Here is a 28,000-nt window from a genome sequence, read left to right as displayed (position 1 = left end):
GCCCAATGGAGTCTTTTGAAGGACCTAGTAGGGTTAGCAAGGCTAACTTATTAGAAGTCCCTACTGTGAATGATTTCTCTTCTGAAGATGAAGATGTTAAACCTGACATTAAACATCGTTTCTCTCCACTTCCCCGAAGGCGGAATTCTGCTTCTTCAGAGGAAGAGGAGGCAGATACCCCCACCACCATTGCAAGAAAAGTTTCATTTGCTGATGCATTTGGGTTTGATCTTGTGTCTGTTAAAGAGTTTGATACATGGGAAGTTCCAAATCCAGCACAAAATAATGACTTAGAAGATGAAGTGTTCCCTCAGGAGGAATTTTTTTTATCTCAGCTGTTTACATTACCTGCTTCCCAAGAAGAACTTTTGCAAAAAGTGCGAGAGCAGAAAGTACTGCTGGAGTCAATTGTGTTCCTGCCTGGAATTACCTGTATGAACGGTATTATAAGAGTCCTCAATGTATCTTTTGAAAAGCAGGTATATGTTCGAATGACACTGGATGACTGGGTCAGTTATTACGATATCTTAGCAGAATTCATGCCTAATTCTTGTGGCAGTGAAACTGACCAGTTCTGCTTTAAGATTTCTTTAGTGCCTCCTTATCAGAGAGATGGAGCCAAAGTGGAGTTCTGTATACGATATGAGACATCGATTGGTACTTTCTGGGCAAACAACGATGACAAAAACTACACTCTGATTTGTCACAAGAAAGAAAATGTGTCCAAGCTGGATAATAAACCACACAGAGAAACTACTGATAGACATCTTAAAGGCTGCTTAAAGACAACACCAAGCAGGTGAGGTTTCATCTTCCCTTTTGTTAACTTACAAAATAGCTGGTTAATTCTAACTTTCTAACTTGCTGAAGCCAAGATTCCCATGTTGATTGTTATTGTTTATGTAATAAATCAGACCAAAACTTACTTTCAATAAAGCTCTTGCATATATCAGACAGTAGTTTTCTGCAAACAGTTGGTTGGAATCAAACATCATAGTTTTAATATATGACATGCATGCCTCTTATATGAAAAGTAATGTGAGGGTCTACAAATTATGTGCTGTGTACTGATTTTGATCTCTGTAGCATATAAACTGAGCTGACATCAGTAGTCTGGTGAGCCTACTTTGCTCTAGACTGAAGTAGCTGTATGGTTAAAGCATTTCACATTCAGTCCCTTGGTAAGTCAACAAGAATTAAAAAGAAAAAGAAAATCCTGGATTTTCACATAATTTATTTCATATTTCATTCTCTACGTGCAGCTACTAAAACACGAATGGCAACAGTCAGGAAGCTGGTAACTCAGGGAAGGGTCCTGTTGCAATTAGAATAGCTGGTACAAACTTTTCTGCGATTGGCTGGGCTGTTCTGCAAGGTGCATCTTAGAGTAACAAATCCTTCTCCCTACCATTGTTTGATGTTTTCACAACTGGTGAAATTAATAATGATTTATAAGGCAGAATTGGTAACACAATAAAAACAATACAATGTATTCAATATACATTGTTCTGATTAAACATAGCCAAGTATTCTGTTGATTATAAAGTGACAGTAGTTAACTTATAGCTTAACCCCATATGAAGAGAGAAGCAGGAACAGTAACTTTTAGCTTCCTACTCTGTTTTTAACTCCCTTTGTTTCTGTAAGTAAAACAATGTTACCTGTGTAAATCTAATTCTCAGGTTTTGTTTAGTAAACTTCCTCTAAATCCATAGAAATTCTGCAGAACCGAATCTATATTTTACCTGCAGCATCCTCTGCAATACTTAAATCCCTGAACTGAATTCATCTTGATTTTTTACTTCCTGTTTTCTTGCCAAGTAAGATGGTGCTCTTTGATTTCCCAGGTTTTAACTGCCTACACTCTTCCACTGAACAGAACTGGTGGAGAAGTGGGAACAAACCTGTGGCAGTGGCTGGAGCTTAATGAGAAGGGAATCCTCCAAGGCTTCCCATAGCAGAGCCTCTCTGTTCTGTCTTCTCCTGTAGTTGAGAGCATCTGGCAGCAATAAGTGCATGAGTCCTGTGAGGGGATGTGTGAAATACAACTTAGTGCCTGCGCCACAAACATGGTGTAAGAGCAGGCCCCAGGGATAACCCAAGGTCCAGTTCATAGACAGTCCAGAGAGCTCTCCTGGCAAGGGTCTTTTGGGCCAGACCTGGTGCTTCCACAGGGAATGTTCTTGTACGTAAGAGCAGAGGGTTTAACGCATTTACCTGCTGTGTGGTCAGATCCTGACATTTGTGCCTGGTTCTGTACGTTGTATCTGTCCTTCAAGAAGTGTCACATGACTCATTCTGGGTAAATAAGATAGCCTGAGGTATTCTGTAGAAGGGCCTTGATATCAGATAGCACAGGCATATGCAGGCAGTGTGATTTCAGGCTGAGTTCAGGTAGCCTACAAGGAGGAGATGGATATGGAGAGCTGAGTCTTAATTTAGGGAACCCTGGGCTTCCAGCTGTGTTTGGGACTGACCTGTAAATTTAGATACAATTGGGCAGTTGATGTTAAGTGACAAAAACCAGTGTAATTCCCTGAAAACCCTGAAGTGATATATCTAGTGTTAGTATAAACTGTAGAAACATTTAATCTGGGGAATGCTCTTTTGCATGTATATGCTGAATATATTATAGATATCTCAGCCACAAACATATACTAAAAAACTGAAAGAAGATAACGTCTACTTCCTAACATCAAATTACCTTGTCCCTTATCAGAGATGGAAAGTTGTATCCTTCCATAACAGTACGTACCAGAATGCATATATGTATATATGTGTGTGTCTGTGTGCACACATAAATGTGTATATATATACATACGTAAGCATACATATGTATGCACACACATACCTATTTGTTCATGTATGCAGATGTACACACAACAATTTCTGACATTAAAAACAAAGTGATCAGGTTTTTGTTTACATTAAGATCGCATACACGTTTTTGGCAGTTACCTACATGCACTTTCAAGACACTTTTTAGTGGCAGAAGGACGTAAAGAGTCCTTACATTAAATGAAAAAAATGTGTTATAAGTATTTCTGGAATACAGTTTCAGTGGTCTCTATGGCTTCTGAAAACCAGTGCTGGCAGATTGTAATCCAGGACCAATTTTATGCTACAGGGACTTCATTGACTTCACAGGAGTTACAGCTTTCACCAGTGTAAATGAGGTCAGCATCAGGGCCTTTCGTTTCAAAAGAACTAAGATGCCAACCTCCATTGCTCACTTGTTTTTCAAAGTGTCTTTGTACATGTTGCCCCTTTGAGTGAGGAGGAACACCCTGCAGACATCTGCAAAAGTACCTCATTATTCTCCTTCAGACCCTCATTAAAACTCCTTTGCTTTGATGTCTATAAAAAATTGCAAGAAAAACAAACCCCCCAAAATTGGCAAAGTGAGGCTGATGATGTGCTGTGACTACTTCATATCATGTTGAGCAGTGCTGTCTTTCCTTGCTCTCCTCAAAAAGACCTCCCCCCTTCCCCCCTTTTTCTCTCTTTCTCCTCTTGTTTCATGCTCAAATTATAAACTCTACAGAGTGTATATGTGCTGTGCTGCATGTATATAGAGTATTTAGCAAAGTGGGGTCCTGGACCATAACTAGGTTGTCCTAGAAACTGCAGCAATGCAAACAGATATACAGAGAATTAGTAACAATTTTACCTATGGATCACACAGGTAAGTAATATTGTTATCTATGTCTACAAACTGGACGTCTTAAATTGATGATTCCTTTATAATAACCTAAATACAATGATATTTAAAAAGGGCATTTATTTAAGCCCCTAGTTCAAATTGAGAAACCTGTTATCATTTTAATTTTTAAATCTTGGCTTAAAGGTATTTATACTTTCTCTTAAATGTGCAATTTACCTTTTCAGTTAAAAAATAGGACTGTTAAAGAATTATGTTTTTTAAGCACATAGTCTGATCCACTCTAGGGCATACTTGTGTGGCTCATTAAATGTCATTAGTGAGGATTATTTGCGTTAGTTAAGTGAAAGGAATAATATGCACTTTCAGAGGAAGTTACTGAGGAAACACAATATGACTGTATCATGTTACCCTTAAGAATATGAACCAGGACAAAGTTGTGTGAATAAGGCCAATGAGATGGCTTCTGACATCATTATGAAAAAATAAAATCAAAATGGACTCAACCCTCAAAAATCACACCTGAAAAAAATGGTAGCAAAAGGCAAAGCTGCATAGAATAATTAATGTTGAAAACTATCTAGATTTAGATGATCAAAACCACATGCCTATTCATTCCATGTTTTATATGCTTTTGCTTCTATGCCTAGACAAGAAAAAATAGTCTTCTCCCAAACTTTCATAAAATATTTGCTTCCAACTGTATTTCTCCATGCAAAAATTCTCTCCAATATAAATTTTAATAATTTTTGTTGTTTTTCAAAAAACTTGAAGATTCATAGAAACAAAGTATAGTTTGAAACAATAGTGTCTGAATTAATTACTTTATCTTTTAGTCAATCTGGAAGTGTGCATTTAACTCATATATTTGGGGGAAAAATTGGCTCCTAAAAATATGAAGGTTGCCACTGGAAAAAGAAAAAAAAAAAAAAGAGAGAGAGCTTCTGTCAGAAAACAGTCCTCATTTCTATCATATATACAAACACATCAACATCAAGAAAAACATAATTGAATTGTATCAGCTCCAGTTTTTCCTCTTTTTGTTTGACTTTTGATTTTGGGACATGGATAATGATTCTGAACACAAATTTCTCCTGGTCCTCAGGTTTGGACCACGTGATTTTGTTGTGGACCCCAGGCTCCTGCATCGGTCTGATGAGACAGGGACTGGTTGTGTGTTGCATGAGGCAAAATCCTGTAGATCATGGTGCACGGCGCAGTGATAACGACCTGCAAACCTTTCCCCCCCCTGTGGCCAGTCACTGGTGAGGCTGCACCTTATTTCTGTGCTTGGTCCTGATTTGCCATCTGTCAAGAGAGCAATTGGAACAGCAACACGAGGAAAATGTCTGATAAGAATGAGAAATGTTTCTCAAAAGGCTAAAATGTATTCGGACTCCTGTCCTCTGACAAGGAAAGGGAAGCTAATATGTTTGTCATAACTGTTAGTTATCCCACTCTTAACTCCCTAAGCCCACAAATGTATCACTCTGAAATGATGTTGGTCCTGTGTTTCTCTGGTAATTGCTGGACATACTTTTCTTTGAATGGTAGTACATCGATTTATTTCCCTCCATGATGCCTCCTTAGAACACAAAATAGGTGATGTCTCATACAAGAGCTGCTCTATGTAAAATGTGTGATGAGAAGGAAGAGATTAAAAAAAATATGGTCTGCAGGTCACCAATGCTAATTTTCATCAGATTAAATATATAATAATAGTAATTGTGAAATAGAATAATAGTAATGATAATATTACTTAGTAATAATAATAGTAATTGTCAGTTAATTTCTTCTGTGCATGAGTACTTTCCTGTCTTCATCTCCAGCCTCATCCACTTTCTGATGGAAGGCAAAGGAAATACGTTGCTGAAGACACGTGAACCAAAAATGTCCCCTTGCCACAAAGAAAGCCAATGGTGTCGTGGGCTGTGTTAAGCAAAGTATAGCCAACAGGTTGAGGGAGACGTTCCTTCCCTTTACTCAGCACTAGTGAGGACACACCTGTGTCCAGCTCTGGTCTCCCCAGTACAAGAATGACATGAACATACTGAAGAGACCAAAGAAGGGCTATGAAGACGATAAAGGGATTGGGACATTTCTCCCAATAAGGAAAGGCTGGGAGAGGCTGGTTCATCCTGAAGAAGAGTTGGCTCAGGGGGATCTTATCTGTGTGTATAATTATCTGAAAGTAGAAAGCAAAGAGAATGGAGCCATACTCTTTTCAGTAGTGCCCAGTGAAAGAACAGGCGATGGGCACAAACTGGAACACAGAATGTTCTCTCTGAGCATCAGGAAGAACTTCTTTCCTCTGTGGGTGACTGAGCACTGTACAGGTTGTCCAGAGAGGTTGTGGAGTCTCCATCCTTGGAGATCTTCACAGGCTGTTCTGGGCAACCTGCTCTAGGTGGCACTGACTGAGAAGGAGTGGTGGACCAGATGACCTCCAGAGGTCCTTTCCAACTTCAGTAGTTATGTGATTCTGTGGTACATCCTGGCAGGACTGCAGCGTGCTCAGTCTTCCACAGGTGGATCGCAAACCTAAGCCTAGTTGTGCTGATAAATGCAGTTCTGCATCACCTCCTCTTGGTCTTTCCCACAAACCATTTAAAAAATGAGGACTTCTGAGGAAGATGTTTAGTTTTGCATATACTTTGCTAGGAGGAAAAACTGTATTATTCCCAGATGGTCCATTTAAAATATGACATTTAAATTATATTCCCTTTTAATCCTTGTTCTTTTGATTATTTCACATCATAATCAGAAAGGGAAAAGGAGAGCTGAAAAGGTGTTAAAACATACGTCTTCTTTGTGTACTATCATTTAATCTCAAGGTTGTTTCTGGCATCTCAAGTCACAAGTTACACCTTGATCAGCATACAGATATGGGATTTGACTAAAGTTTATTGCTATTATTAGCAAGTGATTGCAGTCACTGTTTTTACCAGCAGAGCAGCTGCTACAGAACCTATCCATTCACAGGGAGCCAGCTAAAAGCAGCACTCCCCTGCTGCTGACTCTAATCTGGTATTCCCAGCCCTTCTCCTGCCTCCTGGTCAATGCCAGTCTTTGACAGTTGAAGTAGGTAGCCATCCAAATAACACTTCTCCAGGTACTTCAAGAGTGTGTTTACTGGTGAGACAATTTAAGGTGGTCTAAAATATAATTTTCAGACAAGTGAGGTAAAAACAAGCTGTGGAACTAAGGTTGAATGTTAGGAACTGTTTCTTAATAGTGATGGTAGTTATCTTCTAAGGAAATTGCTATAGCCTTACTCTCCAAAGTCAATTAAAATAAGCTAAGATAAACCACTTAAAAATATTCTGCAGGGAACAACCCTACTTGGACAGGTACTACAATCAGTGGTTTAATTTTTTTTTCTTTCTTTTTTTTCCTATTTGTCTAATCACAATATTTCAAAAATCCAGACACTCTTAGCATTTTAAATATGAAATATCTTAAAGACCCTAAGGATAGACATCTAAGCTAATGGCATAAGGTTTTGAAAGCTATCACAGAAATGCCAAAAAAACGGGTGGAATTTATGGATGAAAATGGCATGCACATATCAAATAGACAGTTGCTAACCATACTTGTGACATACCTTTGGACAAATAAAAATGCATTGCTCCTGTATTCTATTGTTTAATGACTCTTTTGTTTAGTTAGATACCTGTTTAGCAAATTGACCCGAGCTAGTAAGGAATATTTCAATATTCTGTCTCCTGTCCACTGTCCAGTTATTGCAATTTATAAATGTTAATTTATAAAAATATTTTCTATTACATTCATCTTGACTTGGCTAAATGTTAGTCCTGAAAAGATGTTTAAAGTCAGTGAGACATTAACTGAGAGCACTAGAGGCATTTTTAATCCATGTATTCACTATGTCATCTGAGCTGTTTATTCTGATTAGGAACTTTAAGCTATGATCCAGCCACAGCTCTGCAGCTCTGAAAATTGAAGCAATTGACTCACTGACAGTGTAACTCCAGAGAACCGATTGTCTATCATATTGTTAACATAAACTGTTGATGGTTTATTTTCTCAGTTACATAAAATAGAAAAATATGTCCAAACAAATACTTTTTAACCTAAATGAAGTCCCTACCTCATGGCAAAGGAAGAGCTAAGACCTTTTAAACACTGAGGGAATATGTTAGAAGTGGTTATTTGATCCCTAGGCCTTCAGTGACACACATAAAAATATTAGTTGATATGCCAAGGCATAATGGGGGGCTTGGTTTTCTGGCTGTCTCTCTGCTCTCCTTCTCCTGATCTGTAGAGCCAGCTGATACTCTGACACTAAACCCAAAGATTTATTACTGCTGGTTACTAATAACAGCTCTAAAGAGCACTGAAGAGCACTGAAATATGCAATTGAATGTAGTGCTACTGTTAGGAGTCCATGTGAACTAGGTAAAGCTGGTAGTTTTTTTCTTATCTTGCACTTGGGTGCACCAAGTGAATTTGCCTTTAAATTTTTCATTGACAAGTAGTAGTTGTTCCTGCAATAACATTTATGGCTCCTAGTAGTATAAGATGTTCAAGCCTTTCATGTTGTGATAGCTGTGGAGTTTGTCAGTCTTTCTCTCTCCCCAGTTACTCCAGTAAACTTGCACCAGTATCCCTGAGGGTTTTTTTTTGATTAGATTTTCTTCATAGAAATATTCATAGAAATATACAAAGTGTTCAAATTGCTAAATCATTTTGCACATGTGCAACCATTTTGCACATTGACAAACCATGTGAGAAATATTGATATGTATCACAAAATGACCTTCTGGCTATGTAAGAATAAGATCGTGTATGGGGGAAAAGTTATAAATGTCTCTTCTCATGGTGATAACACTTGGAAATCTCAAACTATTAAGATATTTGCTGAGTTTAGAAGTGTTTTCCAAATTTTAGACTAGATCTGTTCTCTCTTGAGAATGACTGCCTAGGGATTTTTGTGGTCACCCATTCTGTTCTTCTGGTATCTGTGCTTTAGTCTCACCTGACTGCCATCTGTCTATCTCTGAGGCATCTGTCATCTTCCTGTGTACGTGCCTCAGCATACTGCAGTCAGCCTCTAGGAAATGACTGTCCCCTGACATGCTGGTAGAGGACTGTTCCTTTTTTTTTTTTTTTTTTTTTTTTTTTTCCTCCAGCTGAGCAGCTGAGTTCCAGGGAAAGACCAAGTGCCACAGAGCCTAAGGACTTTTTCTTCTCAGATCTACCCAAAATAGGTCCAGTTTGGAAGAACTGCAAGACCAGTTGATGGTACTTGCTTTTCTCTCCCTATGTCTTTTAAAACAGTGGGAGAAAAAAGCAAGAGAAGGACAAAAACCCTCCACCCCCAACTCCTTTCTACAACATCATTTTGATATTTGACCATGTCCCTTCCAGAAAAAATAGCAACCAAAGTTCTCCTCTGACCTCAGACTGAGCTTAGTCCTTAGGAAACTTGACTCCTGGAGACAGGCACCCCAGCAGTAAGGTGTTGCACCACTAATTCACAATGGAGTTGTTGATAGATCTTCTAGCCTTTTCCAAGGGAATCTTTCCCTAAAAAACTTGTTGCTGAAGTAGCTAGCCCAATCTGTCAAGGGACTTTAGCAGCTTTCTAACACTTCTATGCACAAAACAGTGATGTAACAAGACTTCTGACCCATTTCCTTTTCAACATTTTTATGTAGATATCATAATAATGTACCACAATATCATGACAGGGCTATAAGAAAGCCTGACAAAAGTTTTAATGTGCCTTTTCATAGTTACTTAGTTCATAGTTCATAGTTTTGGATTAATTTGAGACTTCTGATTTTTTTTTTTCTTTTTTTTTTTTTTTTTTCTTTGCATGTGTGTGTTCTTCGTATCTGTAATAATGAGATTTGGGGATAGACAAGGCTATGTTAAAGGTTAGAACCTGGCATCAAATTGGATTGTGCTCCCATTTCAGGCACACAGGCACTAAAATCTTCAAAAAGACAGATATGCATCTGTATTAAAAAAAATAAATAAATGTATGAATGTTTTGGCATTAAAACTCAAGGTCTTTTTTAATGAGCTAGAAAATAAAGACTAATTTCTTGGGACTCTGTTTGCTTTGAGGCAGTGATTATTCTCATCCCAAACCAGGCCAATGCATTTTGTTCTGTGCCACCTATGTCCCTGCTTCAATCATAAACTAGGACTGAAAAATGAAAATATTAGTAATTGGAAAATATAATCCCCTGGATAGCACCAATCCAATAATCTTAATAAAAATAGGTTTATTACAAACATTGCCTGAACCCTGCTGGGAATTATCTTTTCAGAAAAAAAACACTCAAATTCCCTCACAGCTGCTCTCTTGATCAATTGTTCCCCTCGATACTATTAATCATCATACTATATACTGCTTATTCTTAGCATCTTTTTCCACTCCACTTTCCAAACTTCCTTTCGAATTTCTCCTTGTTTAGAAACTACTGACAGTCTTTTATTTGTCCTTTTGCAGGCCCAGCTTTTGCTCTTTTCTGGTTTCAGCCCTTTTTTTGGGTCTTGAGATGACCCAAACTAACAGGTATTTCCTGTATTTTCCAGGTAGGGGAATAAAACAAGTTAATATTCTCTTTCTCAGATTTCAAACACTTAAATAGAGGTTCTTTTAGACTCTATTTTTGTGCAAACTGCTTGTGAAAGTTGCTAAACTGACACTCCTGATAATGCAGTCTTCTGTTCACAGCATAGTTTCAAAATGGTAGTTTCTTGTGCTGGTCTTCATTGTTGTGCCAGTGTGCAAATATCCTCATCTACCACTCTAATGATGAGCGGGTCACTGTCTCCATGCCTCTATCCTCTGTGTCCTGACTATCAACAAGGGAGCTAATTAGTGTCAGTCCCATTTGTTTGGTGACACCTATTTACTAAGGACTAGATGGAGCCTTCTCTAACTCTTCTGGTAGTTGAAGGTCATATAAGAAAATCAATGCCGTCTAGATTTGTAATAAAGGTTCTGATTTTACATACAGCTTCATTCTAATAGGATCACTGGTAACAGCATAATATTTTTTAAAAACTATTCAGTAATTTCCACTTAATGTTCACATGGCCATTCATTTATGTCTGTTCATACTTTTTTTTTTTTTCTTTTTTTTTTTTTTTTCTTCCAGTTTTTGCTTTAATTTCTGTAACTTTTTCTGTGTGGTCTCAATTATTTAGAATCTAACAATGTACTTTAAACAATCATTTTCCACATTGTTTAAATTATTTTCTTGTTGTGCTTCTGTTTTTCAAATGCTTTTTTAAAAAATGTAAACACAAATAAAAAGCAATGGTACTGCCACAGGTGGCACATGCACATTGCACTGACATGAAATAGAAACTTTGTGGCTCCAGCACACATAGCATCTCTACAATGTGGAATCACCTGAAGCTGAAAACTCTTAGGTAGGAAGCAGCCATATTTTTAAGTAGAGTAGTCGTGTAAGTAGAAATTCAGATGTGTGTTAGGAGAGTGAACTAAAAGACCAGAAATAAGAAATAGTGTTAGCTGAGCTTCAGTATCATTTGATCACTATATGACATGGCTGTGATGCTCCTAAGTTGAGCACAACCATTAAGATCAGCCCTTCTTAACAATAAGTAAAAGCCTTAAAATTACTTAGAACATTTCCCTGAAAGGTGGTACAGCTGAGCACTTAGTCTCTTGCAACTTTCTTTCAGAGCCACTTTAACTGATTTTTTTTCCCCTACTAATGGATTTGGTACTTCAGAGATCATATATGCTGCAGTGTTGACACTGACTGCCTTTTGCTGTTTGCTGTCTTTGTTCTGCTGCTCACTTTGTCCTCTCCTCACAAACCAAAGACAGACACTCTGTCCAGTTTTGATTGTGCATGCCCAGGTTTTCTGCCTTCTTGGTCAATCATAATTGTCCAGTTGGCTATCACTCTCCATAGGGAACAATATTTGAATTTTATCCCTATGTCCTCTCTTAAAAAAGCAGAGGACCCTTTAATTTTCTCAGGTAGTAATGTTTCTTTTCTTATATTTTCTTAATATTTACCAATGTCTATTGCAATGTGTCTTCTTATACAGTGCACATCTTTTTTACTGCACCCTAATCTTTATTTGATGCAAATCTTGCTTGAATGATTGAAATTCTTTAGTAATCATAGGAAAAAGAAAAAAAAAAAGTCTTATTCTGTATTTAGATGATTCCTCAGGAAAAATATATTCCCTTAATTTCTAGCAAATTCTTATCAATACCTTTATATACAAAATGTTACAAAGATAAGCTATTCTTATCTAATGGTTTTTAGGAGTTTGAGACAGTCTCAGCAGGAGTTGCTGAGGGATGAAACTTCTAATGATGATTTAAAGCAGTGAAGTGTGTAGGCTGAAACTGAAATAATTATTGCTGTAACCCTCTAAGCACTCTAAGTTCCTCAAGAGAAAATACTCTGTTCAGAACAGACCCCGAACAACAAAATGCTAAAAAAGTGGAAAAAAAAAAAAAAATAAGAGAGAGAGAAAACCCTTGGAGCAGGATGATAATTTAGAACTAGGATCAGTATAATGTGAGGATGTTCTCAACAACTACTCACAAATGCATCAGACATCACAATTAAAAAGGAATAATAATTATGGTCCCATTCTAAAGTATGTAATATTCTATTCCATTCAATAAGCCATGAACACTTTAAAACCATCAGTGTAATCCACAAACCTATATTTACAACATTAAACTGGATGTTCTGCCTTTTCAATAACTGTCATCTCATCTCTATTATTTTCACCTCAGACTCTAATTGTTTCTTTTATAGGAGCTAACCTACCAGTGTCCTTGGCAGTACAGTTTATGGCTCGTGCATTTACAGTAATTGTTTGGGCAATTTGCCACACAGTATAACAATCTTCACATCACAATCAGTTTTTATAATAAACAGCATTAGTTGTGAAAAATACAAGTGATGCATGATTCTTATGGTAGATAAAGGGCACTGAAGATGCCCTTTAGAAAAAGAAAGGAAAATGCTCAAGCCTTGAACTGCTTGAGAAAAATACTGATGTCACAATAGAGCTAATTAATTTGATGGTACAAACAAGAGGGGGAAAGGGCCTTGCATTCATTAGTGTCAATTCCAAATGAGAGCATACCGTTCATAAAAATAATATTCTGCCTTCATTTAGACAAAATGTTCAGGTAAACAAACGAGATATAAGCACCAGTTCCTGCAATAACAATGATTTATCTCCTTAGCTTTATCAAGACTCTTTCTGTTTAGCTGCAGGGAGCTCAAGTCCTGGGTAGGTACAACTTGCAGGCAGAGCTGGAGAATGAGGCCAGGTCCTGCTGCCCACCAGCCTGGCTGGTTCCAATGTGGCCAGCACTGCCAGGTGCAGCTACCAGGCATGGTATTGTCTGCTCCTTGGAAGCAGAGCACTTCAGGACTCCTCTCCACCACAGAGAGGTTGTTGCACATGAGGATACCCTGCTGCATGCAGCTCTGCTGCAGGCATTTTTTGGTCTCTGGACTTTCAGGTGCCTGGAAATAACAGGTGAAGCACTGTGCTATGGAAAGGCTGTTTGGCAGATCTCCAACAGGCACAGCCTCCTGGGTTAGAAATTCTCTAGAGTAGAAATAAGGTAAATACCCTCTTACACTGGTGTAGCAACAGGCATGGGAAGGTAATCCTCAGCCTCCCTGTCATCTCCATGCCATCTGACAGCCTCGGCTTTTGCTTAGGCACAGTGAAGCCAGGCCCCAGGGAGCACAAAGGTGGCTTCAAGCCAAGGTGGTGCCTCCCCTTCTTGAGCTATGCTGTGAATTCTCTGGCAGCACCAGAGCTTGGGACTAGTATTTATAGGATGTTGGAAACGTGTGATAAGAAATCCTCGAGAGATTGTATTATAAGACTGTAACTTCAACAATTGATAACACGGTCATGAATCTTAAGCAGTAGGAGACTTGTCCCTATGGTGAATTTTGGACTGAGCCTTATGGAGACAAGGAATGAGTTTATCTTTACTCATTAAATACTTGCTTCATATAGTCAGTGAGGGAAATAGAACTGAAATAATTATGGAGATCCCACCACTTGAAAGTGCACACTTCAGAGATCCACATACTGAGATTCTTGGTGGATCTTAAAACCCTTTCACAAGTTGTACATAGACAGACAGGCCAGGACATGATTTTCATCTAGATCCCAAAGGGTGGTTGGAATGTACCTTCAGTGGTAGTCTCACCATAAAGAGACTAGAATCAAGCTTATGTTTTTACTTACAAATAAAGCATTTTCTTCTTGGCATGATTTGGTTTTGTTATTATTTTCTCCTCTGTTGCACTGGTATTTTAAGGCCAATAATAGAGTAAGGTTTTAAAGGTAATTGTCCAGTAAGCCAAAAGTTTACAGGGTTTATATCAGTTAAAAAAAAAAAAAAAAAAGAGAGAGAATTTTTACTCTACTGTGTCATACAAACAAATTTATAGAATATTAAAGCTCTGTTAAGAACTTCATGCATACTTAGTCTTCCTACTTCTTTCCCAAATTAATTCTTCTTTAGAAATTTGTTTTTGTTATGAGCTTGTGGGTTTTGAATGACATTGCCTATGATACAACTGATGCTGAGAATTACATGTGAAAAATCCTGATGTGAAGAAACTCAGAACTACTATTTTAACCTAACTCCTTCAAGCATCTTGCAGTCTTTATGCTTTCCATACACACATAAAATTTTAAAAATATTTTTCATTGCTCTCTTTTTTTTTTTTTTTTTTAATACAAATGTGGCTATTTCATTTTCTACTTCATTCTGCTTCTAATACAACACAAACCAAGCCAAACCAAGAGACCATCCCTCCTCAATCCTTCCTCTTCTCTTTAGCTCTGAGGGATTACAGTTCTGCAGGATCACTGTTGGTCTCCAATGACATCTCAAACCTAACCACTTACTTTCATGGATTTGCTTTTTCCTCTTCTGGTTCTCAATAAAATATTACCAACACATTTAACTACTTCTTTTCAAGAATCTCATATGTTGTTTACATCACAGTGGAATAAATCTTTAGCAAGCCTGGCTAGATATAAAAGGACAAATTGCATTGAATATAGATAGTACATTAGGCTTCTCTTAGGTTTAGAAATTAGACCTGATATTAAAACAGAATTACTGTATAGTTAACTTTTAAGTCTTGCCAAGTCCTCTTATTTTAGCTTCAGCTCTGCTTCAGAAGGGTCATTTTGATGAGTACGCCTTGAAGTAAAATCCAGAAGCATGAAAGATTCTGTGATGGTCTAATCTTATCTGGATTTTAAAATAAAATAATATCCCCAATTTTTCTCTCTTATATATAACTGATTATTTGAGAAATATAATTTTAAATATCTTAACATCACCATACCTCCTTAAATTTCAGACTGAATAAAATATTTCCACATTTAAATATAAGATAGTATAAATTTTTTATTGTTACATTAATTTAAAGAAATTGACAGGTAACATTTTATCTTTCCATACTCTATATTCTGACAATGTTAGTTTTCTTTCATATTCTGTAAAATAAATATCTTGTAATTTAAGTGTAAAGGTACAACATAAATGGATGTAACACAGAACAATGCAAACTGTGTGGCAGGTTATACAAACATACAGACACAATTTCTGCCAAATATTTGTGTGAATTAAAACCATGACAAGCTATAACAACTCCACCCATTATGAAGAGATTAGTAGCTCCTGGCTATAGGCCCAATCCTAATGTAGCCCAGACCAAAGCACCTGCTGTTCTGATGAAATGAGCACTAACTCTCAGGGCATATAGCTATGAAGGAGTGCATAATATAGAGCTGGACTGGGACTAGGGGACCATGAAGTCTTATCCCCTGGGAAACATGTTGTACAAGCCCATTCACAAAAGTGTGTTTCCTTACCACTCAATTGCTTCCTACCTTCAGTTGTTTCCTACCTTCTCAATTGCTTGCATCTGGTACTTGCACTGAAAAATTGGTCCAGGATATGCTTTTCTAATGCTTACAAATCTTTTAAGTTTCCACAACAAATGTTCTTGGCAACTCTTTCTATTAATATATTAACAGTCTTGTTGTTTAATATCTTTTTTGCCCTCTCAGTATTTACCTCTCTGCTATTTAAATAGAGGACATTTATTTCTCCTCTCTTTTCTATATTTTGCTAAACTAAAAATAGAAATACTGTTTGCCTCCTTGGTTATGATTTTCATCCCGCTTGTCTTCTTGTAGTTCTCTTCTGCATCTGTTCCAGTCTGAAATAATCTTTCTTGAAATTCTTGAACTGGTAAGGAGTTCTTACTAGTGCCTGGTGCTTGGACATGAGCATTTCCTGGAAATCTTTCGTTACTGGGACATATTACTCTCTGACATATTACTGCAGAACCCTGCTCACTGTGTTGTCACAGCCAGCTCACAGTTAGAAATGTTGGCTTGGAAATGTTGTCTGACAAAAACAATCTCAGATTTTTCTTATTCGTCTGTTTCTTCCAATTTGTGAACCCTCATTTTGTAGCAGAAACTATTTCTAGTCCCTAAATATATAACCCAGCACTTTATAATTTTGAATTGCGTCCCTTATCTATTATTCTTATCCTCCAGGCCACCCATTTCTTTCAATCCTCTCCTGCGTTGGTGATGTCTCCCAACTTCCTATCTGCCACAGATTTAATTTAACTTTGACTTTTGTGCCGTGGTCTGTAATAAAATGACTGAGTGATCACACGGCCGGTCCTCTCAAATTCCAGGGTGATGTCTGTCAGCACAGCCTGTCTTGCAGGGCCCTGCTTGGCATCAAGCCTCTCTCCCACCTCTGAGCTCCTGCTCTGATCTCCCTCCTCTCCAGTTTAATTAATAAATTTCCCAGGTGGCTGCATAACAAATGCTTTAATGAAGTCCAGATAGATCAGATAACTGATTTTTAGACAAGGGAAATACAGTAATCTTATCAAAGACAGATATTATCAGGTGAGTCTGGCATTTTTATGTCATTTGCCGTTTCTCTGTATTTATTCTCTCCTTTTTAGTTTTATTCTAAGTCTATTGTGAAAACTTTTTGGAGATACCTGGGTCTATAGTTGCCCAGACACTACTTCTCTCCTTTTTCTTTGATATAGCTACTACTTTTCCTAGTCTTCCAATACTGTTACAATAGTATCAGTACCAATCTGATGGATTTGAATAGCAGAGAATTTCAACTTCTCTTTTTTTTTTTTTTTTTTTTTTTTTCCTCTTTTGGGTCTGTCAATATTTGGGGTTGGAGATTACCTGCTTCTCTTAATTGGAACATATTTAAACAAGTTCTGCTCACAGACTGAATTAAATAATATAGTTTTCTAAGTCCGTGTTCCCATCAATTATACCCTAATCATCATGTTCTTCTGAATGAGGTTCTGCCCCATTAGCAGCAGTGGGGTAGAACATTTTCAGTCTTTTGATTGGAGAGTTGTACATAGATTCTGAAATCTTAATCAAAACTTACTTCTAAAAAAAAATCCTATTTGACTCAAAAAGGTCAATTCCAAAGCCTTGATGTATCCTACTGTATCCCAACACTTTCTGAAGTCAAAACAATACTTTTTATTAACTTTTTTTTTTTTTTTTTTTTTTTTCCTATTCACTCATACATTCTCTACCTAATCTTCACATCTTTAGGTGATCATCTTTATGGCTCAAGTTTATCTTTTTGTTTGTTTGGGATGCAAACAGAGCAACTTTGAGACTTCTGAACTCCATATAATGTTCATCAACTTTTCATAATGTCCATCACTTTTTCAGTCCTCTCAGTTCTACTAACTAGTCCTTGATTTTTTCATTTGTTCTCTCTAAATGTGAAATTATAGTGATAACCTATTCTCATTCCTGCTTTCTTTTTATCACTCAGTCCAAGTGAATGGTAGTTCCATCAAGAATGAATCATATGAGCATAAGTATTTTTTGAAGCTGGTAGAAATTCTTAAGTTCCTGATATACTTTATGAAGATGTATTCCATTCACCCGAAGGAGAAAAAACAACTGAGCTTCTACAGGTACAAAGGTATTTATTTTGGAGGGGAACTGCACTGGCTGATATCATTATTTTTTCTAGCCTGATTTTTTATCAGAATATCTGGTTTCACTTAAAAATAAAAAGATTTTAAAACTGAACACAAATGTTGTGTCTCTCAATACACAATGTACATACATTTAGATCCTCCCAAACCACAGTGAAATAATTAACTTAGAAAATAAAAGATGAATTATAACAATTAAGAAAAAAACATCTGCTCATGGAATTCTAATTGTGATCTAGGTGCTTTTCAAAAACTACAGAGAAAAAACTGTAACTAGACAAATATGTTCCATATTATTGTCAAATAATTAAGTATTTGGTAGTAGAGATTTTATCCCATCTAACTGTCACTGCTTGTTAAAGTGGCTAATATTTATGGACTTTGGGGAAATATTTCTCTCTTTAAGTTGCACTTGTATTTCTGAGATTGTTCTGTGATTATACCAACCTATAGACTCAACATCTTCATACAATTTCTTAGATTAAAGAAGTGCTGTTAAATTGCTATTGTTTTATGTACATTGTGATCCTCAAAGACAGTAGTGTTAACATCCTCAATTTCGGATAATTTCAGATTTCCCACTAGGATAATTACCTGAAGATAAATATTTCTGATCTAGAAGTAAAATAAGGAAAATACTGAATTTCCTCCACTGCATTTCCTTTCAGCCAGGCATTGGCAGGACAGTGGTGTACAAATTATGGGCTACAGACTTACATATAATTTATAAAATTCAGTGCAACAAGCAGGTGAAACAAGTCATGTTAGAAGTCCTGAAGTGGTGCGCTCTTGTCTTTTGCTGTGGATCCAGGCTGTAAGGCTGTATTATTGTTGATATTTATAACCTTTGTTGCAGCTATGAAAAGAAACTTGTGAACCAGGGCTCTATATGCTACCAGAATAAGAGTTAAGGACAAACACAGCACTAGTCACAACAGAAGAAAAACTGGGTTGCTCAGGTCACATGTGGTATGGTACAGTCCAGCTGCTAAAACTCATTAGCTATGTTCCAGTTTGAATTTGAAGTCACACTGTGGGATTCACTTCAGCTAATTTTTGTTACCTAAAACATATGGTTCCAGTCTAAGGCAGTCACTGCAGTCTTTTCCAGAGGCAGAAAAGCTCCTTCAAAGGATATTTCTTTTTATCTTGTGAGAAAAATCTCAATAATTTTTTCAGACAGGGTCTTCTGTGAAGCAGAAGTATTTTAGAAGAATTTTATTCATAACTGCAATGGCAAGCGTCCTGCAAGCAGGAGCGCATGGTAAAAGTTTATCATAACCTTATATTCCTATTGCCCAACACCTGATTTCTCCCATTTCCTCATTGACTGAGTACTATAGGTTCACAACATACTCAACACCCATACCATATATGTACAATTTTATTTGACCAAACATTATTTTCTCCTTTTCTTCTTTTCTTCCTTCTTCTCTCGTGACTACAGGGCTTGTGATTTTTGTATTTACTGATTTTGCACTGCTCATCCTGTTTTTCTTAGCTATCGTCCTTATTTTGGGACAGTGGGACCTTCTCCTTATCTTCTTAACATACTCCCCACTGCTATGCTACTGTCATGCCTGCACAATCACTTTTGAATATGCAAGGTTAGTGGAATTTTACATTGCAAAAGCACCTTCTTTTGCAAAAACACAACTTTATTTCTCACAATCTCACTGGTGATGTCCAAGACAGAGGGAAAGAATCTCTCCTCAGAAGTGTTGGTCTCTCATCAGTGATGATATGGGTAAAGTACACATTTGCCTGAACACAGGTGTTTAGAAAACTAAGGCTAGATGAGATAAAACCCATTCTGGCATATGTCTATAAGCATACAGCTTAAAGCAGCTTTATTCTTATACATTTAAATGTTCAGAAAAGAGGTGTTCCTTTTTAACAACCTTATTCAAAGACTGTGTCTATATTTACACAAAAAAATTTTGTGACACCAGAAACACAGAAACCAAACATATTAATGGAAAAGGAATGCAGGAGGCTAGGAATACAATCGAGATTTTTTTTTTTTTTTCCATGTAATGAGAAATAAGGTAACGAGTCAGGATAGTACATCCAGCTTCAAGAGCAGTTGGCAAATCTGACGTCCAGTTTCTCACAAAAAGGTCTACACCCTGGCAGTTTGGATTTTGGATGTGTGTGCAGTGTTTTTAATCTCCTCAGGCTGTGATAGAAGCCGAATGTGCCACTGCATCTTGTATGTAAGCTCCAGCTGCCAGTAGACTATTACATCAGATAGGGGAATCCCTTCTTGTGGGAGTGCTTCTTGAAGAACAAGAGTGGGCCAAACTCCATGTCTTTAAGGAGCAAGTGAGGGCCCTTTCTAGCAGAAAAAGATGCCATCCCTGCTTCCTGAGAGTTATGTCTACGTAGCTGAAAGCTGCATGAGGCCAGTTGTATTCAAATAAAGACTTTGAAAACCTTTTTTTTCATGTCTATGTGGTTCAGGATCATTATTTTTGTGTGACTAACTCAGCTCATGCGTTATACAGAGTTTTGGCTCCTAATTTTGCTTTTGTAGATACCTAGATTTGTACCTAAGCTCTTGTATGAATCTATCTCATAGTCAACCCACAACTTACTTGTCTAGGCTTATGGAGACAGGTGGCTGAAAAAGATGCAAAGAGGCAGAATGAAACTGGGGACTAGGTGTAACACTAAGAGAAGCATTTGAATATCACAAAAATAAAAATAAAAATAAAAAGATGAATAAATATTAAAGAGTGATAGTTTACCTTAAAAAAAAACGCAGATTTCCTGAAAATAAAGGCCTTGCTCTGCCAGCCTTTTCAGGAAGAAATGCAGATTATTCTGATTATAGCAACTGTTGGCAGAGGAAAGTACAACTTGGTGTGAGTAGGAGAATGAGATATTTGCGGAGGCTATGCATTTAGCAGAACTCAAAAATGACATGACATTCATATGCATATCAAGAATATTCAGCATTACCACAACTAATGGTGAAAAAGAACTGTTGAAAGAGTGTTAAATCTTGTGTCTCAAGGACAACCTCTAACAACAAAAACCCAAGAGGATATTTAATAGGGCAATGCAGTTTATCCCATGTCTTTTTCTACAAGAACTTTACATCTTTCCATGAAGTACCTGATCATGGCCAGTATCAGAGATCAGATGCTAAGCTGGAAGGATGTTCTGTCTGCTTTTGCCTGGCAATCCCTGGAAAGGCTGTATTTTAAAAAGTTGGTGACAGCCGATGTCTAGGTTCTTTTAATGAAGTACAAATTTAGAAACCTCCTTCTGAATTAAGCATTTTAGGTGGCAGAGTTAATGTTATATCAATTTGAATGAAAGAACCTAGAATAAAATAGAAAGGGAAAAGATTAATATTTGAAAATTAGAAAGTAATTTTCAGTAACACAGGTGGACGGCTGGTTGAAAAATGTATAAATTAAGACCTACAGGAAAAAAAAAATCTACCTCATAAAGAAAGCATTAAGAGTGATATAATAATTTACATTTTACATAAGTGACATTCTTTTTAGATTTTCCCCCCATTATACTAAAGGTTACATCCCTATAAGCACACAACTCCAACTGCTATCACTTTCATTGCATTGATACCGATGAAGACAGCAGACACTCAACATCTTTCTGTAGGTGTTTGTTGTATTGGACCTGGCCTTTGTTTTCACAGCCAGAAAAGCAACAGCAAAAATTGCACCAGCTGCAGGGAAGCAGAATTCATTCCTATCGGCCAGCCATAGCTTAGCAACAGGATTTATACTGCATGCATGCAGTGAGAATCTTTTGATTTATTTCAGGTAAAAAAAGATAACTTTTTTCCAGAAATCTCTGTATACAAATATTTGAAAAATATAAGCAAGAGAGAGGCCCAGTCTCCTAAGCACATACATCCTTCCAGACCCTTGTCTGACCTCAAAGTTACTCTCTCTTGTCACTGACCCATCTAATCACCTTTGTGCTGCTTTCTCAGAAAAGGCCTGGGAAAACCCATCAGCTTTGCAATGTAATCTGAAGGTCATCACATTTTCATTTTCTTGGCCAATTCTTTCTTTGACCAAGACTTAATATTGGGTCATTCAAAAAAGCTACATTTGATAAAGCAGTTATCTTCAGAATTTCAAACTGCTTTTAAAATGTTGTGTAATTAACCATCTGTCTTTATAGCTGAGTCTAAGAGGAATTAGAACATTTAAAAAAAATTTTTTTTTTTTTTTTTTTTACAGAATAACACAATAAGTTTATTTTTGTTTAACAGCAAAGAAGAAATATTGGCAACGTCTGATGATGACATATGGAATAATTCAAGAACTTCAGGTACAACACCTGGTTTAATTAGTTTTCCTTACTGCCCTTGTTAATTAAAAACATACTGTAACAAACAATCCCATGGAAATTATTCAAGTATGTTTTTGTTAACTCTTCAGACAAAAGCATCCCAGAGATTGTTTATTCACAAGCAGAAGACAAAGAGACTGATCCACCTAATGAAAATATAAAAGATAAAAATGCAGAATACAACCAGGGTGATCATGAAGATGATGAAAAAGAATTAGAGTTGCTGGTAAGTGTTATACAATTATATCTACAGTTTTAAATGATATGAATCCATTTACTCTTCAAAGCTGGTGAAATGCCCCCTTTTAACAGAGCTGACTGATGTACTAATTTACAAATGTAAAGCCTTGGTCTGTACTTTCATTGAATCTCTAACTGATTCAACAATAGAAGGTGCTTTGATTTCAGCATAGTGCATCAACTTTTTCTGGTCTTAAATTAATGACTTCTCCCTTTTACTGCTTTACCAGAGGCTCTAAGTGACAGTTTGAAGGAATTAGACGACTAATATTTCAAAGATCTCTCATCCTAGTATCTAGGATGGGTATATTCTTACACAAGTGCTTTATATTTGGTATAATTCTTTTATTTATGGTACTGTTAGCCTTTTATTTTTTTTTCAACAGATACCTATGTAATGCGCTATATGAACAAAATACATACATATAGATATATATTTTATATAACAGATTTTTCTATGTCAGTATTTGGCATTACATTTGTTATAATAAATTTCACACTCAGTGAGCATTCAATCTATTTGGATTTGTGTGTGTGCATGTGTGTGGTTTGGCTTGCATTTTTCAGTATGAAAGAAAAAAATGGCAATAAATGAGACACATACAGCAACCTATTATTCTCAGTGTCTGTTCTCAGCTCATATCATTTGGGTGCATAGATTCATAATCATAGATTATAATAGCTATCACCTGTGAAAATGTGAATGTTGAATCAGGAGAGGAAGATGAGAACCATTCTTTTTTTCTTTTTCTTTTTTTTTTTCTTCTTTTCCTTATTGATATATAGAGAATAAATTTGCCTTATATGAATATATTTTTCTTGCCTTTTCTCAAAAAAAAAAAGTTCCAAATTGTTGCCTATTGTGGGACATTTCACTGCCTGAAAGTCAGTCTCTCTCTCTCTGTCTCTCTGTCTATCTCTCTCTCTCTTTTTCTTTTATGATGAAACATAAAAAAGGAGGACCTCTAAAATCCCTTGTTGTTCTCAGTCCACTCTGTTACAGAAAGCAGGATCAAATATAACCGTTTGTTTATCAATTGCCAGGATTGTCTGTACAATAAATGAAGGGGGAGCTATAATTTAGATGTTAATTTGCACTATGCGCTCTTTAATGAATTAAACAATGAAGGCTTATAATAGATGGAAATACAACCAAATCTTTGAAACGCACAGGCATTGGCTCACAAGACAGCTGTGCAGTTGACAAGTAACATGAGCCTTATGTGAGAAGAAGGGGAAATCGTAAGATTTGCATATAATTATTGAGATCATGCAAATGTCAGTTATGAGGAGGGGAAAAAAACACAGGCATCTCACTGTTAAATCCTGACAGTTGGCATCACCGAAGAACTCAAATACACTTGAGCACCGGTTGGCAGAGGGTCATTAAAACAGAATTTGCAGAGACATTAGCTCCCTCACTTTTCTTTGAGTGACGTTTTGCTATTAATAGTTTGCAGAGGCTTTGCAGAAAACATATTAATAAGAGAAACTGTAATGGGGGTATCTACAGCAAGTGCAAATGCATAAAGGGGTGCCCAAGAAGCTAGCCTCTAATTGATCAGCTAGTGCTATCACTGTGACTATGCTAAAGTGAGAAGAGAGTGTAATGACAAGCAGGCATAACTGAATAATACAATATGGTATTTGGAAGCTGGGAGGGAGAGTGATTAGTTTCTGGCCTTTTACTTTGCTAATCTCATTTCCAACTCATGTCTTACTAGATTGTCTAAAAACAGACTGGTTGAAGCCTATAAAATGGTCCCTGAGAGAAATGAAGCAAAGATAATCCTTACAGTATTTGTCAGTGTGAAATATGTCTTTGTTTTACTGGACAATACTGTACATTACCAGGCTTTGATGTACTGTATCAATGCCCTCATTTAAGTGCCAGTCCTCCCCCCTCCAATGCCTCTCTCTCCCCAAACCTAGAACTGAATGTGCAGAGAATGAATTAACTTCCCTTTAAGGGAAAATTCTCTTCAGATTTAATTTGTATAAAATGCACTAGCAGCTTACTGAACTCATGAATAAAGAGAGAGGGTTCTGAATTCTATTTTATTTCCTGCTCCTTTCAACACCACTATAAAGCTCATTACCTATGTTAAAAAATACATACAATGCAAATTTTGCAAATGGTTTGGAACACGTTTCCATAAAAGCTTTGTTACTGAAAACAAAACTTTCAATAACAAAATCCTGCCTCATTCATTTGGCATATTTTTGTAAAGCGCTTTTTGATCATTCTTTTCTATTCTATTGTTTCAGCTAAATCAGCACTTCACAGGAGCTAAAGGTACCTCTACCAGAGATGAAAGGAATTTAGACACAACAGAACCAGTTAATTTTCCAAGTGAAACTGAAAGATTGGAGAAAAAGCTAACCAGTAGAGAAAGAAGCAGTGACTTGCTGAGGCACCCTGTGCCTATCGGTTCCTCATCTGAAAATACTTCACAAGAGATAGGAAAAGAATTAAAAGATAATGCTAACTATTCCATAAGAGATTGTAATAGTCAGCCATTAGGAAAGGAAGTCACTGCTGGCTCAGCAAACAGCAGAAAGCAGTCTTGGGATCATACTGGTACCAGTGATACCCTTTCATCAGCAAAATATTTTCCTGGAGCAAAGCAGAATGAGGCTATCGATACTGTGGCTACTATCTCAAGCCGACAAGGAGAAAGCCACACAGATATTTCAAGAGGTGAAACAGATAGTGCCTCAGGAAGTAAGATGATGGAGAGGTTATTCATCAGTGAGGATGCTGCTGATACCTCAAAAGAGACCTGTGAAATGAGACCAGAAACCATTTCTTCAGTGCATGATGAATCCCTGCAATTAAATACGTGCATAACAGAAACGCTGGATGGCAATGCTAATCCAGCTCCAGAGCACCAGGCGCCGCAAACGACTCACCAAACTCTGGATTCATTGTTGTCAGCCACTGACAAAAATGAAGGAAAAATCAAGATGATTGAAAGCAAAGTTCGGGTACATTTAAAAGGAGATTTATATGCCGACACTTTTGCAAATGCTGATGGCTCAATAGATTCCACAAAAAGCCAATACACACACACAAAAGGAGCTGGTGAAATGTCAGAAAAGAACTATAGCACTGATACAGAGAAGGAGAAGAAAGTCATTGAAGTAGCAGACTTAGCACTAATCGGGGAGGAAGAAGCACCCAAGTTTTTCAAATCACACAGAAAACATTCTACTAAAACCTTCAACACATCATCCCTGTCTGCTGAAGACAACAGGCATGCACCCGGGCCTAAGCAAGCAGATCCCAGGGCCTGCTCCCTGGGGCATGAGAGCAGAGCTGAAGACATTCAGGAACAAAGAGGATTCACAAGGTTAAAAGACAGAGGAAAGTCAGACAACAGAAATAATGTAAGACTTATAGGGAAGGAAAGTGAAGCAAATGCCACAGGACAGGTGTGGAAAAAAGCAGATAGTGGGGTTCGGTGGGAAGCGGGGGGTGATGCGAGGTCTCAGAGTATGGCTTACACAGAAGAGCTGTTTACCTGCCAAGAGACAGAGAGTTGTGAAAAGCCTCCTGTCTCTGAGCATGGTATTACAGGGAAAGCAGAGGCAGGTACAGCTTATATAATTAAAACAACATCAGAAAGTGCTCCAGAAAAAATGTCTGCCAGTGAAAAAGCAGTAATTGCTAAGCTACCTCAAGAGACCGTACTAAGTGACAGGCCCACAGAGGAAAAGGAAACAGCGTTTGATACACATGAAGGGAGAAATGATGGTTCACATTATGCTCTTTGTCAACTCAACACAGTGGGTGTATTATATGACACCGAATTTGAAAAGGAATCAGTTTTAGATACTTATAATGCACGCGTACATGAAACACTGCAAAGAGAAATGATGTCTGTATGCAATAGCAGGGAAAAACGTGCCAAAGCAAAATCAGACATTGGCAATATTCTACCTGTAGGAGAAGCCATAAAGGCTTCTGCTATGGGAAAGAAAGATGGCTTGGGGCAGGGTTTATATTCAGAAGAAGTATCTAAATGTTCCTTGAGCACCCAAAAACACCTATATGGTGAGGAAGTGGAAGAGCTCTATAAGGAAGAAAGCTACCTTGGAACACCTTCCTATCTGCATGCTAAAGCTGAAACAAAAATGTCACCCTCTGGTACAAACGCTATGCCCAGTTACCACTATAAAAGCTCTTCAGTGGCATCTTCTGAAGGGTTCACTGTGGCAGGAGACATGGGCCATCCATATATTCACTCTGATTTCAAAGTAATTGAAAAGGTTTTTGCTGAGTCAGGATGTGATTTAAGTCTACCAAATGAAATGACATGTATTAACAAAAACCTCTCTTCTGAAGCTGGAAGAAAAGAAGTACCTTCCACTTCAGACATGGCCATTTCTAGGGAAGAAAGAGGGAAGAATATAGGTCAATGTTTCCATCAAGCAGAATTCAAACAAGAGAAGTCATTGAGGCCAGAAATTTCAATTAGTGAGCCTACCAAAGAACTTGGCAGGAAGGGCTCTGATTCTGACCATTTAATAACTGAGGAGAAAATACGAAATTGGCTTGATGACTCACAGAATGAAAAGCAGAATGTTTCTAATTCTGCAGATATTTCTGACCAGAAAAGTGAAGGACATATGCTGCCTAATGAATCTCCAGGTTTAAAACATATTGGTTACAAAATCTTTTATTTCTTTTTCTTTCTTGTGTTTGCTGCAACGCTCTATCACTATGATTTGATGGTTTGTCTTGCACTCTACCTGTTCTCCTTGTATTGGTTATACTGGGAAGGAGGAAGAAGCAAGGAGTCTGTCAAGAAAGAATAATATTCTTTGATTGTCAGCTGTGCTCAGGATCCATGGTCAATATTCTCCAATTCCTCCAAAACATTTTCACTGTTAAAGAGCTTATTCATTGTTAGAACCAAAGCAAGGTTTCCACTGAAGCATCTTTTAAAAAAGATTACATATGAAGTTGAGCCTTCATATAAGTAATTATACTATATAGGACCATTATGTTTGGATCATTAAATACCTACATGAATATGAGATCTGAAGCACGTCAACTTAAAATGAAGTACAGCTGTTGCTCCTTAGCAGGCTATGAAGAGGCAATGCTTCATATCTCTTTAGTACTTAAAAACACCATTTTCTTGCATTAATTTCTTTTGCAGTAAAGCTTCATTTTTTTCTGGGATTTTTTTTTTTTTTTCCTAAGGAGTACATAACACAGGGAAAGGTGTAATAACTAACTCAGTATTTTGCTACTGATATTGCAGCTGATAATCTGTTAGTGTAATTAAGCAATACTCTAAGAAATATGACATCTGCTGATAGGTTATTTTCTTCTTCCAGATTTTTATTTTGTGCTTTTGACTTAGTGCTACATTGATACCCCTGTTTGAAAACTGTAAAGTTAGACTCTAGTTACATCATGAAACTTTCTGGATATACCTGTGTAGAGGAATGGACATGTTTTCCACCCTGAAGAGATAGAAGGTCACAGCCAGAGGCCTCTTACAATTCATGCACTTGCACAAATATTTTTGTTTTATTTGTAAATGACGATTGTGTAACACAATTGAGAATTTCACTGAACTGAGTGTTATTCCAGGCAAATGCTTTGAATGATATTTTTTTTTCACCAGTGTTGTTTGAGCATATCTAAAAATCATTAAATAAATTTTACAAAGGAGTGCTATGACTGAGCATGTCT

General features: G+C 37.1%; 1 protein-coding gene across 1 annotated transcript; it reads left to right on the top strand.

Annotated features, from left to right (window-relative positions):
- On the top strand, window positions 1-27,973 carry PPP1R3A (protein phosphatase 1 regulatory subunit 3A). The gene is made up of 4 exons (XM_082757591.1): window positions 1-799; window positions 21,971-22,029; window positions 22,140-22,276; window positions 24,559-27,973. The coding sequence occupies exons 1-4, from the start codon at window positions 6-8 to the stop codon at window positions 27,109-27,111; spliced, it is 3,543 nt and encodes a 1,180-aa protein (XP_082613717.1). The 5' UTR covers window positions 1-5; the 3' UTR covers window positions 27,112-27,973.
- The last annotated feature ends 27 nt before the right edge of the window (window positions 27,974-28,000 follow it).

This window comes from Aythya marila (assembly GCF_965140915.1).
Source record: "Aythya marila genome assembly, chromosome: 1".
In the NCBI taxonomy this organism is placed as follows: Eukaryota; Metazoa; Chordata; class Aves; order Anseriformes; family Anatidae; genus Aythya; species Aythya marila.
Note: the sequence above shows the minus strand (reverse complement) of the source record. Positions and strands in the feature narration are given on the sequence as shown.

What these genes read in the sequence shown, in the direction of transcription:
- PPP1R3A (XM_082757591.1), top strand. Translation starts at nt 6, where the DNA reads ATGGAGTCTTTTGAAGGACCTAGTAGGGTTAGCAAGGCTAACTTATTA. An exon ending in GAATAATTCAAGAACTTCAG is followed by an intron (nt 22,030 to 22,139) that starts GTACAACACCTG and finishes TTAACTCTTCAG; the next exon opens with ACAAAAGCATCCCAGAGATT. An exon ending in AAAAAGAATTAGAGTTGCTG is followed by an intron (nt 22,277 to 24,558) that starts GTAAGTGTTATA and finishes CTATTGTTTCAG; the next exon opens with CTAAATCAGCACTTCACAGG.